Genomic DNA, 17500 nt, shown 5'->3' on the forward strand with positions numbered 1-17500 from the left:
CCGCAACAGTACCCGCAACAGTACCCCCAACAGTACCCCCAACAGTACTCCCAACAGTACTCCCAACGGTATTCCCAACAGTACTCACAGCAGTACCCTCAACAGTACTCACAGCAGTACCCTCAACAGTACTCCCAACAGTTCTCCCAGCAGTACCCGCAACAGTACATTCTACCTCCCTTTACCCTACCCCCTACCCTCCTCTCAATTTCCCATCTCTCTATCTTTCCCTGTCTCTCCCCTCCCCCCTTCTCCTCTCCTGTTTCTCATTGTCCCCCTTGTCTCCCTCTCTCTCCCCCAGACTGAGGGCTGTGATGGGGTGTTGGGGTCTGGCTTGGTGATTGACAGGTGTGGTCAGTGTGGGGGGCAGGACCTGTCCTGTCAGAAGCTGAGCGGGAGCTTCCAGAACACCAGTGTTCCCCTTGGTTACCACAGAATTCTGGACATCCCTCCAGGAGCTACTGCCATCAACATCACAGAGAGACACGCCAGCTCCAACTACCTGGGTAACACACACACCTGCCAGGCTAGAGATAGTATTATTATTATTATTATTATAGATAGTAAACCAACCTGAAGACCACTACTAGTGTGGTCTAGAATTCACACCAGACTCCCAGGCCAACATAACAATGCCAGTCCAGTCGTTGGAGCCTGAGAAGAGATGTAGATTTGAGAATGTCATTTGGCCAGTGAATGTGTGTGTGCTGGACTGGCATTGTTATGTTGGCCTGGGAGTCTGGTGTGAATTCTTTGGCCTGGCAGACTAACCTCAGATAAAGCTGCTATTGTTACAGTCCTTAGAGGCCTAGAGCAGAGACACCATGTGTCTGTCTGCCCACTGTCTGCTGTCTGCTAATGATAATAAACTGTGTGTGTGTGTAGTTTGTGTGTATGTGTGTGTGTGCGGTTCGTGTGTCTGTCTTCATGAGTGTGTCTGTGTGTGTCTAATGGGTGTGTGTCTGAGACTATGTTTGTGTGTTTCTAATGTGTGTTTCTGAGTCTGTTTGTGTGTGTGTCTTTTTAGAGGAATTGACTGGTTTGCAGACTGAACATGACTTTAAAAGAAAACCATACCCAAACCCTCCCTTCGTCCTCCCCTTTCCTCCCCCTTCTGTCAACCATTCCTCCTTTCTCTTTATCCATCTCTCCCCTAACCCTCCCTCCCTCCTCCCAGCCCTACGTAGTGGTACAGGTGTATCAGTAGTGAATGGGCGCTGGGCGGTGGATCCTCCAGGAGACTACGAGGCAGGGGGGACTACCTTCACCTACACCCGTCCCAGGGCTCTCTCTGATGGGCAGGAGGACAGAGGAGAAACCCTTAGAGCTCCAGGACCCACCACCACACAACTGACTCTATATGTGAGTAGGAAACACTTATACACACACGCACATTGCACACACACACATTTTTGTTGATTAAATCAGAAGATATATTTCTCTGCTCCTGTGTTACATATAGATGTCTCAATGGCCCTGGGTTATGTTGTCTTGTAGTTTATATAGATCACCATGAAGGCAGGGTTATGTTGTCCTGTAGTTTATATAGATCACCATGAAGACAGGGTTATGTTGTCCTGTAGTTTATATAGATCACCATGAAGACAGGGTTATGTTGTCCTGTAGTTTATATAGATCACCATGAAGACAGGGTTATGTTGTCCTGTAGTTTATATAGATCACCATGAAGACCCTGGGTTATGTTGTCCTGTAGTTTATATAGATCACCATGAAGACAGGGTTATGTTGTCCTGTAGTTTATATAGATCACCATGAAGACAGGGTTATGTTGTCCTGTAGTTTATATAGATCACCATGAAGACAGGGTTATGTTGTCCTGTAGTTTATATAGATCACCATGAAGACAGGGTTATGTTGTTCTGTAGTTTATATAGATCACCATGAAGACAGGGTTATGTTGTCCTGTAGTTTATATAGATCACCATGAAGACAGGGTTATGTTGTTCTGTAGTTTATATAGATCACCATGAAGACAGGGTTATGTTGTCCTGTAGTTTATATATATCACCATGAAGACAGGGTTATGTTGTCCTGTAGTTTATATAGATCACCATGAAGACAGGGTTATGTTGTTCTGTAGTTTATATAGATCACCATGAAGACAGGGTTATGTTGTCCTGTAGTTTATATAGATCACCATGAAGACAGGGTTATGTTGTCCTGTAGTTTATATAGATCACCATGAAGACAGGGTTATGTTGTCTTGTAGTTTATATAGATCACCATGAAGACAGGGTTATGTTGTCCTGTAGTTTATATAGATCACCATGAAGACAGGGTTATGTTGTTCTGTAGTTTATATAGATCACCATGAAGACAGGGTTATGTTGTCCTGTAGTTTATATAGATCACCATGAAGACCCTGGGTTATGTTGTCCTGTAGTTTATATAGATCACCATGAAGACAGGGTTATGTTGTTCTGTAGTTTATATAGATCACCATGAAGACAGGGTTATGTTGTCCTGTAGTTTATATAGATCACCATGAAGACCCTGGGTTATGTTGTCCTGTAGTTTATATAGATCACCATGAAGACAGGGTTATGTTGTCATGTAGTTTATATATATCACCATGAAGACAGGGTTATGTTGTTCTGTAGTTTATATAGATCACCATGAAGACAGGGTTATGTTGTCCTGTAGTCTATATATATCACCATGAAGACAGGGTTATGTTGTCCTGTAGTTTATATAGATCACCATGAAGACAGGGTTATGTTGTCCTGTAGTTTATATAGATCACCATGTAGACAGGGTTATGTTGTCCTGTAGTTTATATAGATCACCATGAAGACAGGGTTATGTTGTCCTGTAGTTTATATAGATCACCATGAAGACAGGGTTATGTTGTCCTGTAGTTTATATAGATCACCAGGAAGACCCTGGGTTATGTTGTCCTGTCGTTTATATAGATCACCATGAAGACAGGGTTATGTTGTCCTGTAGTTTATATAGATCACCATGAAGACCCTGGGTTATGTTGTCCTGTAGTTTATATAGATCACCATGAAGACAGGGTTATGTTGTTCTGTAGTTTATATAGATCACCATGAAGACAGGGTTATGTTGTCCTGTAGTTTATATAGATCACCATGAAGACAGGCTTATGTTGTCCTGTAGTTTATATAGATCACCATGAAGACAGGGTTATGTTGTCCTGTAGTTTATATAGATCACCATGAAGACCCTGGGTTATGTTGTCATGTAGTTTATATAGATCACCATGAAGACAGGGTTATGTTGTCCTGTAGTTTATATAGATCACCATGAAGACAGGGTTATGTTGTCCTGTAGTTTATATATATCACCATGAAGACAGGGTTATGTTGTCCTGTAGTTTATATATATCACCATGAAGACAGGGTTATGTTGTCCTGTAGTTTATATATATCACCATGAAGACAGGGTTATGTTGTCCTGTAGTTTATATAGATCACCATGAAGACAGGGTTATGTTGTCCTGTAGTTTATATATATCACCATGAAGACAGGGTTATGTTGTCCTGTAGTTTATATAGATCACCATGAAGACAGGGTTATGTTGTCCTGTAGTTTATATAGATCACCATGAAGACAGGGTTATGTTGTCCTGTAGTTTATATATATCACTATGAAGACAGGGTTATGTTGTCCTGTAGTTTATATATATCACCATGAAGACAGGGTTATGTTGTCCTGTAGTTTATATAGATCACCATGAAGACAGGCTTATGTTGTCCTGTAGTTTATATAGGCTCATGCTAAGATTTAATAACACCAACATCAGATGCAGGCCAGATGTAATAACACCAAGACCAGGCCCATGCTAAGATTTAATAACACCAACACTAGGCCCAGGCTAAGATTGAATAACACCAACACCAGACCCAGGCTAATATTTACTGACACCAACACCAGACCCAGGCTAATATTTAATAACACCAACACCAGACCCAGGCTAATATTTAATGACACCAACACCAGACCCAGGCTAAGATTTAATAACACCAACACCAGGCCCAGGCTAAGATTTAATAACACCAGGCCCAGGCTAATATTTAATAACACCAACACTATGCCCAGGCTAAGATTGAATAAAACCAACACCAGACCCAGGCTAATATTTACTGACACCAACACCAGACCCAGGCTAATATTTAATAACACCAACACCACACCCAGGCTAATATTTAATGACACCAACACCAGACCCAGGCTAAGATTTAATAACACCAACACCAGACCCAGGCTAATATTTACTGACACCAACACCAGACCCAGGCTAATATTTAATAACACCAACACCACACCCAGGCTAATATTTAATGACACCAACACCAGACCCAGGCTAAGATTTAATAACACCAGGCCCAGGCTAAGATTTAATAACACCAACACTAGGCCCAGGCTAAGATGGAATAACACCAACACCAGACCCAGGCTAATCTTTACTGACACCAACACCAGACCCAGGCTAATATTTAATAACACCAACACCACACCCAGGCTAATATTTAATGACACCAACACCAGACCCAGGCTAAGATGTAATAACACCAACACCAGACCCAGGCTAATATTTACTGACACCAACACCAGACCCAGGCTAATATTTAATAACACCAACACCAGACCCAGGCTAATATTTACTGACACCAACACCAGACCCAGGCTAATATTTAATAACACCAACACCACACCCAGGCTAATATTTAATGACACCAACACCAGACCCAGGCTAAGATGTAATAACACCAACACCAGACCCAGGCTAATATTTACTGACACCAACACCAGACCCAGGCTAAGATTTAATAACACCAACACCAGGCCTTGCTAAGATTTAATAACACCAGGCCCAGGCTAAGATTTAATAACACCAACACCAGGCTAAGATTTAATAACACCAACACCATTCCTTGGCAATTATTTAATAACACCAACACCAGGCCCAGGCTAAGATTGAATAACACCAACACTAGGTACAGGCTAAGATTTAATAACACCAACACCAGACCCATGCTAAGATTTAATAACACCAACACTAGGCCCAGGCTAAGATTGAATAACACCAACACCAGACCCAGGCTAATATTTACTGACACCAACACCAGACCCAGGCTAATATTTAATAACACCAACACCAGACCCAGGCTATTATTTCATGACACCAACACCAGACCCACGCTAAGATTTAATAACACCAACACCAGGCCCAGGCTAAGATTTAATAACACCAACACCAGGCACAGGCTAAGATTTAATAACACCAACATCAGATGCAGGCTCAGATTTAATAACACCAACACCAGGCCCAGGCTAAGATTTAATAACACCAGGCCCAGGCTAAGATTTAATAACACCAGGCCCAGGCTAATATTTAATAACACCAACATCAGATGCAGGCTAGATGTAATAACACCAAGACCAGGACCAGGCTAAGATTTAATAACACAAATACCAGGCCCATGCTAAGATTTAATAACACCAACACTAGGCCAGGCTAAGATTGAATAACACCAACACCAGACCCAGGCTAATATTTACTGACACCAACACCAGACCCAGGCTAATATTTAATAACACCAACACCAAACCCAGGCTAAGATTTAATAACACCAACATCAGATGCAGGCTCAGATTTAATAACACCAACACCAGGCCCAGGCTAAGATTTAATAACACCAGGCCCAGGCTAATATTTAATAACACCAACACCAGGCACAGGCTAAGATGTAATAACACCAACATCAGATGCAGGCTAAGATTTAATAACACCAACACCAAGCCCAGTCTAAGATTTAATAACACCAACACCAGGCCTGGCTAAGATTTAATAACACCATGCCCAGGCTCAGATTTAATAACACCAACACCAGGCCCAGGCTAAGATTTAATAACACCAGGCCCAGGCTAATATTTAATAACACCAACACCAGGCACAGGCTAAGATGTAATAACACCAACATCAGATGCAGGCTAAGATTTAATAACACCAACACCAAGCCCAGTCTAAGATTTAATAACACCAACACCAGGCCTGGCTAAGATTTAATAACACCATGCCCAGGCTAAGATTTAATAACACCAACACCAGGCCTGGCTAAGATTTAATAACACCATGCCCAGGCTAAGATTTAATAACACCAACACCAGGCCCAGGCTAAGATTTAATAACACCAACACCAGGTACAGGCTAAGATTTAATCACACCAACACCAGGCCCAGGCTAAGATTTAATAATACCAACACCAGGCCCAGGCTAAGATTTAATAACAACAAAACCAGGTACAGGCTAAGATTTAATAACACCAGGCCAAGGATAAGATTTAATAACACCAGGCTCATACTAAGATTTAATAACACCAACATCAGGCCCAGGCTAAGATTTAATAACACCAACATCAGATGCAGGCCAGATGTAATAACACCAAGACCAGGCCCATGCTAAGAATTAATAACACCAACACTAGGCCCAGGCTAAGATTTAATAATACCAACACCAGGCCCAGGCTAAGATTTAATAACACCAACACCAGGCCCAGGCTAAGATTTAATAACACCATAACCAGGTACAGGCTAAGATTTAATAACACCAGGCCAAGGATAAGATTTAATAACACCAGGCTCATGCTAAGATTTAATAACACCAACATCAGGCCCAGGCTAAGATGTAATAACACCAACATCAGATGCAGGCCAGATGTAATAACACCAAGACCAGGCCCATGCTAAGATTTAATAACACCAACACTAGGCCCAGGCTAAGATTGAATAACACCAACACCAGACCCAGGCTAATATTTACTGACACCAACACCAGACCCAGGCTAATATTTAATAACACCAACACCAGACCCAGGCTAATATTTAATGACACCAACACCAGACCCAGGCTAAGATTGAATAACACCAACTCTAGGCCCAGGCTAAGATTGAATAACACCAACACCAGACCCAGGCTAATATTTACTGACACCAACACCAGACCCAGGCTATTATTTCATGACACCAACACCAGACCCAGGCTAAGATTTAATAACACCAACACCAGGCCCAGGCTAAGATTTAATAACACCAACACCAGGCACAGGCTAAGATTTAATAACACCAACATCAGATGCAGGCTCAGATTTAATAACACCAACACCAGGCCCAGGCTAAGATTTAATAACACCAGGCCCAAGCTAAGATTTAATAACACCAGGCCCAGGCTAATATTTAATAACACCAACACCAGGCACAGGCTAAGATTTAATAACACCAACATCAGATGCAGGCTAGATGTAATAACACCAAGACCAGGACCAGGCTAAGATTTAATAACACAAATACCAGGCCCATGCTAAGATTTAATAACACCAACACTAGGCCAGGCTAAGATTGAATAACACCAACACCAGACCCAGGCTAATATTTACTGACACCAACACCAGACCCAGGCTAATATTTAATAACACCAACACTAGGTACAGGCTAAGATTTAATAACACCAACACCAGACCAATGCTAAGATTTAATAACACCAACACTAGGCCCAGGCTAAGATTGAATAACACCAACACCAGACCCAGGCTAATATTTACTGACACCAACACCAGACCCAGGCTAATATTTAATAACACCAACACCAGACCCAGGCTATTATTTCATGACACCAACACCAGACCCAGGCTAAGATTTAATAACACCAACACCAGGCCCAGGCTAAGATTTAATAACACCAACATCAGATGCAGGCTCAGATTTAATAACACCAACACCAGGCCCAGGCTAAGATTTAATAACACCAGGCCCAAGCTAAGATTTAATAACACCAGGCCCAGGCTAATATTTAATAACACCAACACCAGGCACAGGCTAAGATTTAATAACACCAACATCAGATGCAGGCTAGATGTAATAACACCAAGACCAGGACCAGGCTAAGATTTAATAACAACAAATACCAGGCCCATGCTAAGATTTAATAACACCAACACTAGGCCAGGCTAAGATTGAATAACACCAACACCAGACCCAGGCTAATATTTACTGACACCAACACCAGACCCAGGCTAATATTTAATAACACCAACACTAGGCCCAGGCTAATATTTACTGACACCAACACCAGACCCAGGCTAATATTTAATAACACCAACACCAGACCCAGGCTAATATTTACTGACACCAACACCAGACCCAGGCTAATATCTAATAACACCAACACCAGACCCAGGCTAATATTAAATGACACCAACACCAGACCCAGGCTAATATTAGATGACACCAACACCAGACCCAGGCTAAGATGTAATAACACCAACACCAGACCCAGGCTAATATTTACTGACACCAACACCAGACCCAGGCTAAGATTTAATAACACCAACACCAGGCCTGGCTAAGATTTAATAACACCAGGCACAGGCTAAGATTTAATAACACCAACACCAGGCTAAGATTTAATAACACCAACACCATTCCCAGGCAATTATTTAATAACACCAACACCAGGCCCAGGCTAAGATTTAAAAACACCAACACTAGGTACAGGCTAAGATTTAATAACACCAACACTAGGTACACTAGGTACAGGCTAAGATTTAATAACACCAACACTAGGTACAGGCTAAGATTTAATAACACCAACACCAGACCCAGGCTAATATTTACTGACACCAACACCAGACCCAGGCTAATATTTAATAACACCAACACCAGACCCAGGCTATTATTTCATGACACCAACACCAGACCCAGGCTAAGATTTAATAACACCAACACCAGGCCCAGGCTAAGATTTAATAACACCAACACCAGGCACAGGCTAAGATTTAATAACACCAACATCAGATGCAGGCTCAGATTTAATAACACCAACACCAGGCCCAGGCTAAGATTTAATAACACCAGGCCCAGGCTAATATTTAATAACACCAACACCAGGCTAATATTTAATAACACCAACACCAGGCACAGGCTAATATTTAATAACACCAACACCAGGCTAATATTTAATAACACCAACACCAGGCACAGGCTAAGATTTAATAACACCAACACCAGGCACAGGCTAAGATTTAATAACACCAACATCAGATGCAGGCTCAGATTTAATAACACCAAGACCAGGACCAGGCTAAGATTTAATAACACAAACACCAGGCCCATGCTAAGATTTAATAACACCAAGACTAGGCCAGGCTAAGATTGAATAACACCAACACCAGACCCAGGCTAATATTTACTGACACCAACACCAGACCCAGGCTAATATTTACTGACACCAACACCAGACCCAGGCTAATATTTAATAACACCAACACCAGACCCAGGCTAATATTTAATGACACCAACACCAGACCCAGGCTAAGATGTAATAACACCAACACCAGACCCAGGCTAATATTTACTGACACCAACACCAGACCCAGGCTAAGATTTAATAACACCAACACCAGGCCTGGCTAAGATTTAATAACACCAGGCCCAGGCTAAGATTTAATAACACCAACACCAGGCTAAGATTTAATAACACCAACACCATTCCTTGGCAATTATTTAATAACACCAACACCAGGCCCAGGCTAAGATTGAATAACACCAACACTAGGTACAGGCTAAGATTTAATAACACCAACACCAGACCAATGCTAAGATTGAATAACACCAACACTAGGCCCAGGCTAAGATTGAATAACACCAACACCAGACCCAGGCTAATATTTACTGACACCAACACCAGACCCAGGCTAATATTTAATAACACCAACACCAGACCCAGGCTATTATTTCATGACACCAACACCAGACCCAGGCTAAGATTTAATAACACCAACACCAGGCCCAGGCTAAGATTTAATAACACCAACACCAGGCACAGGCTAAGATTTAATAACACCAACATCAGATGCAGGCTCAGATTTAATAACACCAACACCAGGCCCAGGCTAAGATTTAATAACACCAGGCCCAGGCTAAGATTTAATAACACCAGGCCCAGGCTAATATTTAATAACACCAACATCAGATGCAGGCTAGATGTAATAACACCAAGACCAGGACCAGGCTAAGATTGAATAACACAAATACCAGGCCCATGCTAAGATTGAATAACACCAACACTAGGCCAGGCTGACACCAACACCAGAAGATTGAATAACACCAACACCAGACCCAGGCTAATATTTACTGACACCAACACCAGACCCAGGCTAATATTTAATAACACCAACACCAGGCCCAGGCTAATATTAAATGACACCAACACCAGACCCAGGCTAAGATTTACCCAGGCTAATATTTACACCAACACCAGACCCAGGCTAAGATTTAATAACACCAACACCAGGCCTGGCTAAGATTTAATAACACCAGGCCCAGGCTAAGATGTAATAACACCAACACCAGGCTAAGATTTAATAACACCAACACCATTCCCAGGCAATTATTTAATAACACCAACACCAGGCCCAGGCTAAGATTTAAAAACACCAACACTAGGTACAGGCTAAGATTTAATAACACCAACACCAGACCCATGCTAATATTTAATAACACCAACACTAGGCCCAGGCTAAGATTGAATAACACCAACACCAGACCCAGGCTAATATTTACTGACACCAACACCAGACCCAGGCTAATATTTAATAACACCAACACCAGACCCAGGCTAATATTTAATGACACCAACACCAGACCCAGGCTAAGATTTAATAACACCAACACCAGGCCCAGGCTAAGATTTAATAACACCAGGCCCAGGCTAATATTTAATAACACCAACACCAGGCACAGGCTAAGATTTAATAACACCAACACTATGCCCAGGCTAACATTGAATAAAACCAACACCAGACCCAGGCTAAGATGGAATAACACCAACACCAGACCCAGGCTAATATTTACTGACACCAACACCAGACCCAGGCTAATATTTAATAACACCATCACCACACCCAGGCTAATATTTAATGACACCAACACCAGACCCAGGCTAATATTTAATAACACCAACACCAGACCCAGGCTAATATTTAATGACACCAACACCAGACCCAGGCTAAGATTTAATAACACCAACACCAGGCCCAGGCTAAGATTTAATAACACCAACATCAGATGCAGGCTAGATGTAATAACACCAACACCAGGCTCATGCTAAGATTTAATAACACCAACATCAGGCCCAGGCTAATATTTAATCACACCAACACCAGACCCAGGCTAATATTTAATCACACCAACACCAGACCCAGGATAAGATTTAATAACACCAACACCAGGCCTGGCTAAGATTTAATAACACCAACACCAGGCTCAGGCTAATATTTAATAACACCAACACCAGGTACAGGATAAGATTTAATAACACCAACATCAGATGCAGGCTAGATGTAATAACACCAACACCAGGCCCAGGCTAAGATTTAATAACACCAACACCAGGCTCAGTCTAATATTTAATGACACCAACACCAGACACAGGCTAATATTTAATCACACCAACACCAGACCCAGGATAAGATTTAATAACACCAACACCAGGCCTGGCTAAGATTTAATAACACCAACACCAGGCTCAGGCTAATATTTAATAACACCAACACCAGGTACAGGCTAAGATTTAATAACACCAACACCAGGTACAGGCTAAGATTTAATAACACCAGGCCCAGGCTAAGATTTAATAACACCAATACCAGACCCAGGCTAAGATTTGATTAAAGAGATGCAGCATACCTCTGAGGTCTCCCTAGCTGTGGGAGAGAGAGGGCTCTGAGGGATATAGTTAGAACAACTTCTCCCTTGAAACAGACCAGCTTCATCTCTATGGTTTCACCTGTATTTAGAACAAGATGAATAAAATATGAAAAATAGTTGTTATAAAGAAAATAGAAGATTAAATGTTGCCATCACAGACCCATGTAATGCAGAGTGAAGCTGATTACATTTCGACAACCTCTGGAATCTCTACCTCACATTGCACCCCTTTTGAAATCCTTTCTCTCTCTCCCTCTCACCTTTCTCTCTCTCCCTCTTACACCTTCTCTCTCTCCCTCTCTCTCTCTCTCTCTCTGTCGTTCTTCAGATCATCTTCCATAGGCAGAATCCAGGGATCGACTATGAATTCTACATCCCAAAAGAAAAGAAAGTGGAAGAGAGGGAGAGGCCGCGAGAGAGAGAAAGAGAGAGGCCTAGAGAGAGAGAAGTAGAGAGGGAACGACCGAGGGATGGAGGGAGGGCACCCCTGAGAGACACTAGTGAGTCTGACATTTCTCTTTTCTCCTCTTCCCCCTGTTATTTTCCCATGGTGTTCAGAATAAAGCTGTGTGATAGTGACAGGTCATATCGTCAGCGAATAGGACCAGGAAGTAGATTATCAGGGAATAGGACCAGGAAGTAGATTATCAGGGAATAGGACCAGGAAGTAGATCATCAGGGAATAGGACCAGGAAGTAGATCATCAGGGAATAGGACCAGGAAGTAGATTATCAGGGAATAGGACCAGGAAGTAGATTATCAGCGAATAGGACCAGGAAGTAGATCGTCAGGGAATAGGACCAGGAAGTAGATTATCAGGGAATAGGACCAGGAAGTAGATCGTCAGGGAATAGGACCAGGAAGTAGATCGTCAGGGAATAGGACCAGGAAGTAGATCGTCAGGGAATAGGACCAGGAAGTGGCATGGGATGATGTCACCCTCTGTTCTCTGTTACTGTCCTTTATGAATTAAGATGTATTATGTGTCTAATGTTAAGGAATGATATATCATCTGTCTAGATTTTATTGTCAGTAAATAGAACTAATCCAAGCCAGACTGGAGACAGTGAGTCTGAGTAGTGTACTTTAGATGTGTGGGTGAGGAGAGGGGTGCTAGGGGTAGGGGTGAGAGAAGGGGGTGAGTGAAGAAGGGTGAGAGAAGCAGGGAGGGGAGCAAGAGGTGTGAGAGAAGTGAAAGGGTGTGTCTGAAACTAAAAATGACATCATTTTTACAATATCAGCTCTAACAAGTGATTCACTCTCTGTTTTTATTTGTTCCCTTCCTTCCATTTCTCTCTCTCTCTCTCTCTCTCTCTCTCTCTCTCTCTCTCTCTCTCTCTCTCTCTCTCTCTCTCTCTCTCTCTCTCTCTCTCTCTCTCTCTCTCTCTCTCTCTCTCTCTCTCTCTCTCTCTCTCTCTCTCTCTCTCTCTCTCTCTCTCTCTCTCTCTCTCTCTCTCTCTCTCTCTCTCTCTCTCTCTCTCTCTCTCTCTCTCTCTCTCTCTCTCTGTCTCTCTCTCTCTCTCTCTCTCTCTCTCTCTCTCTCTCTCTCTCTCTCTGTCTCTCTCTCTCTCTCTCTCTCTCTCTCTCTCTCTCTCTCTGTCTCTCTCTCTCTCTCTCTCTCTCTCTCTCCTCTCTGTCTCTCTCTCTCTCTCTCTCTGTCTCTCTCTGTCTCTCTCTGTCTCTCTCAGGTTCTCTCATTGTAACAGTGGAAGACCCTATCCCTCCTCCCCCCATCTCCTCTTCGTCCTCTTCCTTCTCCTCCTCTTCTTCCGCAGACAGATGGACATCTGAGAGCTCCCGCCCCCGAGGCTCGGTACCCAATCGGAATGCTCGAATCCCACCTCGTACTGACCTGCCCCTCGACACCCAGTCACCCTTCGTATGGAGGAGCGGCGGGCTCACTGACTGTACTGCTTCCTGTGGCAAAGGTCAGAGTTTAAAAAATACTTGGACTGTGGGTATATGTGTGTGTGTTTGGATGTGCATGCACACGCCTATAATCATAGTTTGCTGTTTGTAGAATATTTCTGCTGATACAGTTCTAGGTTCAGCAAAATGCTCCCAAATCCTGACCTTTACCATAAGGAGGGAAAACACAATACTGGCCTGAGATCAGTGTCTAATGGCAACAACTTCATCATACTACTCAGGGGCTTGCTGTGTTACATCTCCCTCTTGTGGTTATTCAAGGGAAGTGGAACACTGTTGAACTGAAACAGTGATTTCCATGGAGCTGTTAGAATGAGACAGTTTATGGGTGCGTTTGAGTGGTAAGACTAAAGCAACCGACTGTAGCTGAAAGTGGAGAAGTGAGGTCGGGGGAGGTGTGTCTGCTACAGCAGAAAGGGGAACAGCAAGGCTCGGTGAAACACGACAGGGTTCATTGTTTAGAAAAGCTTTTCTTTGTCATGTCGATCCCCATATCACACAATCACAAACTCTAAATATATGTGTGTAAATTGTACTATCAATTGGGGAGAGAGAGACTCAAATATCACATTCATTTGAACATATCCACTGTATACATATGAATCCCTGCAGAAAGGACGAGGCGAAGCGATCGAATTTACTCTACCCAAAATCTGTCCACGTGAGATGAGCTCTTTTTTGTATCGAGGTCTATGAGAGATTGTCGATTTAAGTGAGGCTTATTTAATAGAATAAAAGCTTTGTGATGTTTAAGCTGTTACAAATGTACTAATATAAGAGATGCACATTAGTTGTGCTTGTTGTTCACACGCATATCTGCCCTCTCATTGGCTAGAATGGTCCCACCTGATCTCGCCTGCCGTCAAACCATTAAGGACAGTTTTTCCATTGTTAGAGCGGTCACTCGACTATCTTGTCAATATAATAGATCATCTTTGAATGCGGCAAAGTTACATTTAAATTACATTTAGGTCATTTAGCAGACGCTCTTATCCAGAGCGACTTACAAATTGGTGCATTCACCTTATGACATCCAGTGGAACAGCCACTTTACAATAGTGCATCTAAATCTTTTAGGGGGGGGGGGGTGAGAATTATTACTTATCCTATCCTAGGTATTCCTTAAAGAGGTGGGGTTTCAGGTGTCTCCGGAAGGTGGTGATTGACTCCGCTGTCCTGGCGTCGTGAGGGAGTTTGTTCCACCATTGGGGGGCCAGAGCAGCGAACAGTTTTGACTGGGCTGAGCGGGAACTGTACTTCCTCAGTGGTAGGGAGGCGAGCAGGCCAGAGGTGGATGAACGCAGTGCCCTTGTTTGGGTGTAGGGCCTGATCAGAGCCTGGAGGTACTGAGGTGCCGTTCCCCTCACAGCTCCGTAGGCAAGCACCATGGTCTTGTAGCGGATGCGAGCTTCAACTGGAAGCCAGTGGAGAGAGCGGAGGAGCGGGGTGACGTGAGAGAACTTGGGAAGGTTGAACACCAGACGGGCTGCGGCGTTCTGGATGAGTTGTAGGGGTTTAATGGCACAGGCAGGGAGCCCAGCCAACAGCGAGTTGCAGTAATCCAGACGGGAGATGACAAGTGCCTGGATTAGGACCTGCGCCGCTTCCTGTGTGAGGCAGGGTCGTACTCTGCGGATGTTGTAGAGCATGAACCTACAGGAGCAAGTTGCTTCCTGTTTCAGTCACGTCTTTGGTCCCGTTCTCGTGGGTCAAACAAAAGCCCTCTAATGATTGGTTGACGATAGAGCCTCCCACAATGCAGGAGATGACTGAAGGCTGCTGCTGGTGAGGAGCAACTGCAGAAAATTGAAGTCACTGCAGTCAAAACTTCATGACCTTTGATCACATATATTGATTGTAGAGGTCATGTAGTTGACATGTAGGCATCAAGTCTGACCATTTTTATCCCACTAAGACAACACACTTTGAAAGGCGGTGACCTCGTCAATGACTTGACAAAAGTGATCAGCTCGAACGCCATCCTATAACTTTCCTACCAGGCTCCTAGTACAGCAGGTATCATCAACTAGATTCATCCTATAACTTTCCTACCAGGCTCCCAGTACAGCAGGGATCATCAACTAGATTCATCCTATAACTTTCCTACCAGGCTCCCAGTACAGCAGGGATCATCAACTAGATTCATCCTATAACTTTCCTACCAGGCTCCCAGTACAGCAGGGATCATCAACTAGATTCATCCTATAACTTTCCTACCAGGCTCCCAGTACAGCAGGTATCATCAACTAGATTCATCCTATAACTTTCCTACCAGGCTCCCAGTACAGCAGGTATCATCAACTAGATTCATCCTATAACTTTCCTACCAGGCTCCCAGTACAGCAGGTATCATCCACTAGATTCATCCTATAACTTTCCTACCAGGCTCCCAGTACAGCAGGTATCATCAACTAGATTCATCCTATAACTTTCCTACCAGGCTCCCAGTACAGCAGGTATCATCCACTAGATTCATCCTATAACTTTCCTACCAGGCTCCCAGTACAGCAGGTATCATCCACTAGATTCATCCTATAACTTTCCTACCAGGCTCGCAGTACAGCAGGTATCATCAACTAGATTCATCCTATAACTTTCCTACCAGGCTCCCAGTACAGCAGGTATCATCCACTAGATTCATCCTATAACTTTCCTACCAGGCTCCTAGTACAGCAGGTATCATCCACTAGATTCATCCTATAACTTTCCTACCAGGCTCCCAGTACAGCAGGTATCATCAACTAGATTCAGCTGCGGGACAATATTTTCTTGAGCGATGGTCAGGGGGCCAGAACATAATCGACCTTAAGAAGCCCAACAGATATAATATTTGACTAAAACATAAACATTTCTAACCTCGCTTATATTTGTATACAATCACATATACAGTATCTCTCTATTATGCGTAGGAATAATTTGGAACAGATTTCAAAAATTGAAATCATTTGGAGCTGTTTTTCTGGTGTTTTTACAGTCTTTTATGTCCAACAATAAAATAAAAATGGGGGGTGGACTCAAATTCAGCCACAGGCCAAATTTGGCCACTGGGCCCCCAGTCGAGGAACCCTGCATTACAGGGTACTGATGGTGATGGTGGTGATGGTGGTGGTGAGGATGATGTGTTTCAGGGTCCCAGTACAGGGTATTGATGGCGATGGTGGTGATGGTGACGATGTGTTTCAGGGTCCCAGTACAGGGTACTGATGGTGATGGTGATGGTGGTGATGGTGGTGGTGATGAGGATGATGTGTTTCAGGGTCCCAGTACAGGGTACTGATGGTGATGGTGATGGCGGTGATGATGTGTTTCAGGGTCCCAGTACAGGGTACTGATGGTGATGGTGATGGCGGTGATGATGTGTTTCAGGGTCCCAGTACAGGGTATTGATGGTGATGGTGGTGATGGTGGTGGTGATGAGGATGATGTGTTTCAGGGTCCCAGTACAGGGTATTGATGGTGATGGTGGTGATGGTGGTGGTGATGAGGATGATGTGTTTCAGGGTCCCAGTACAGGGTATTGATGGTGATGGTGGTGGTGTTGATGAGGATGATGTGTTTCAGGGTCCCAGTACAGGGTACTGATGGTGATGGTGGTGGTGTTGATGAGGATGATGTGTTTCAGGGTCCCAGTACAGGGTACTGATGGTGATGTGTTTCAGAGTCCCAGTACAGGGTATTGATGGTGATGGTGGTGATGAGGATGATGTGTTTCAGGGTCCCAGTACAGGGTATTGATGGTGATGGTGGTGGTGATGGTGGTGATGAGGATGATGTGTTTCAGAGTCCCAGTACAGGGTATTGATGGTGATGGTGGTGGTGA

At 43.5% G+C, this 17500-nt stretch overlaps 1 protein-coding gene across 2 annotated transcripts in view; it reads left to right on the plus strand.

The window, feature by feature from the left end:
* LOC127915293 (ADAMTS-like protein 4) overlaps positions 1-17500 on the plus strand; it is a 131850-nt gene that overhangs the window by 104064 nt on the left and 10286 nt on the right. For both annotated transcript variants that reach the window (XM_052495132.1, XM_052495133.1), the window contains exons 7-10: positions 302-506; positions 1178-1362; positions 12080-12251; positions 13440-13679. In XM_052495132.1, the coding sequence (XP_052351092.1) occupies positions 302-506; positions 1178-1362; positions 12080-12251; positions 13440-13679 (802 nt within the window). The remainder of the gene's footprint in view (positions 1-301; positions 507-1177; positions 1363-12079; positions 12252-13439; positions 13680-17500) is intronic.

Source organism: Oncorhynchus keta, chromosome 34, assembly GCF_023373465.1.
Source record: "Oncorhynchus keta strain PuntledgeMale-10-30-2019 chromosome 34, Oket_V2, whole genome shotgun sequence".
Classification (NCBI taxonomy): Eukaryota; Metazoa; Chordata; class Actinopteri; order Salmoniformes; family Salmonidae; genus Oncorhynchus; species Oncorhynchus keta.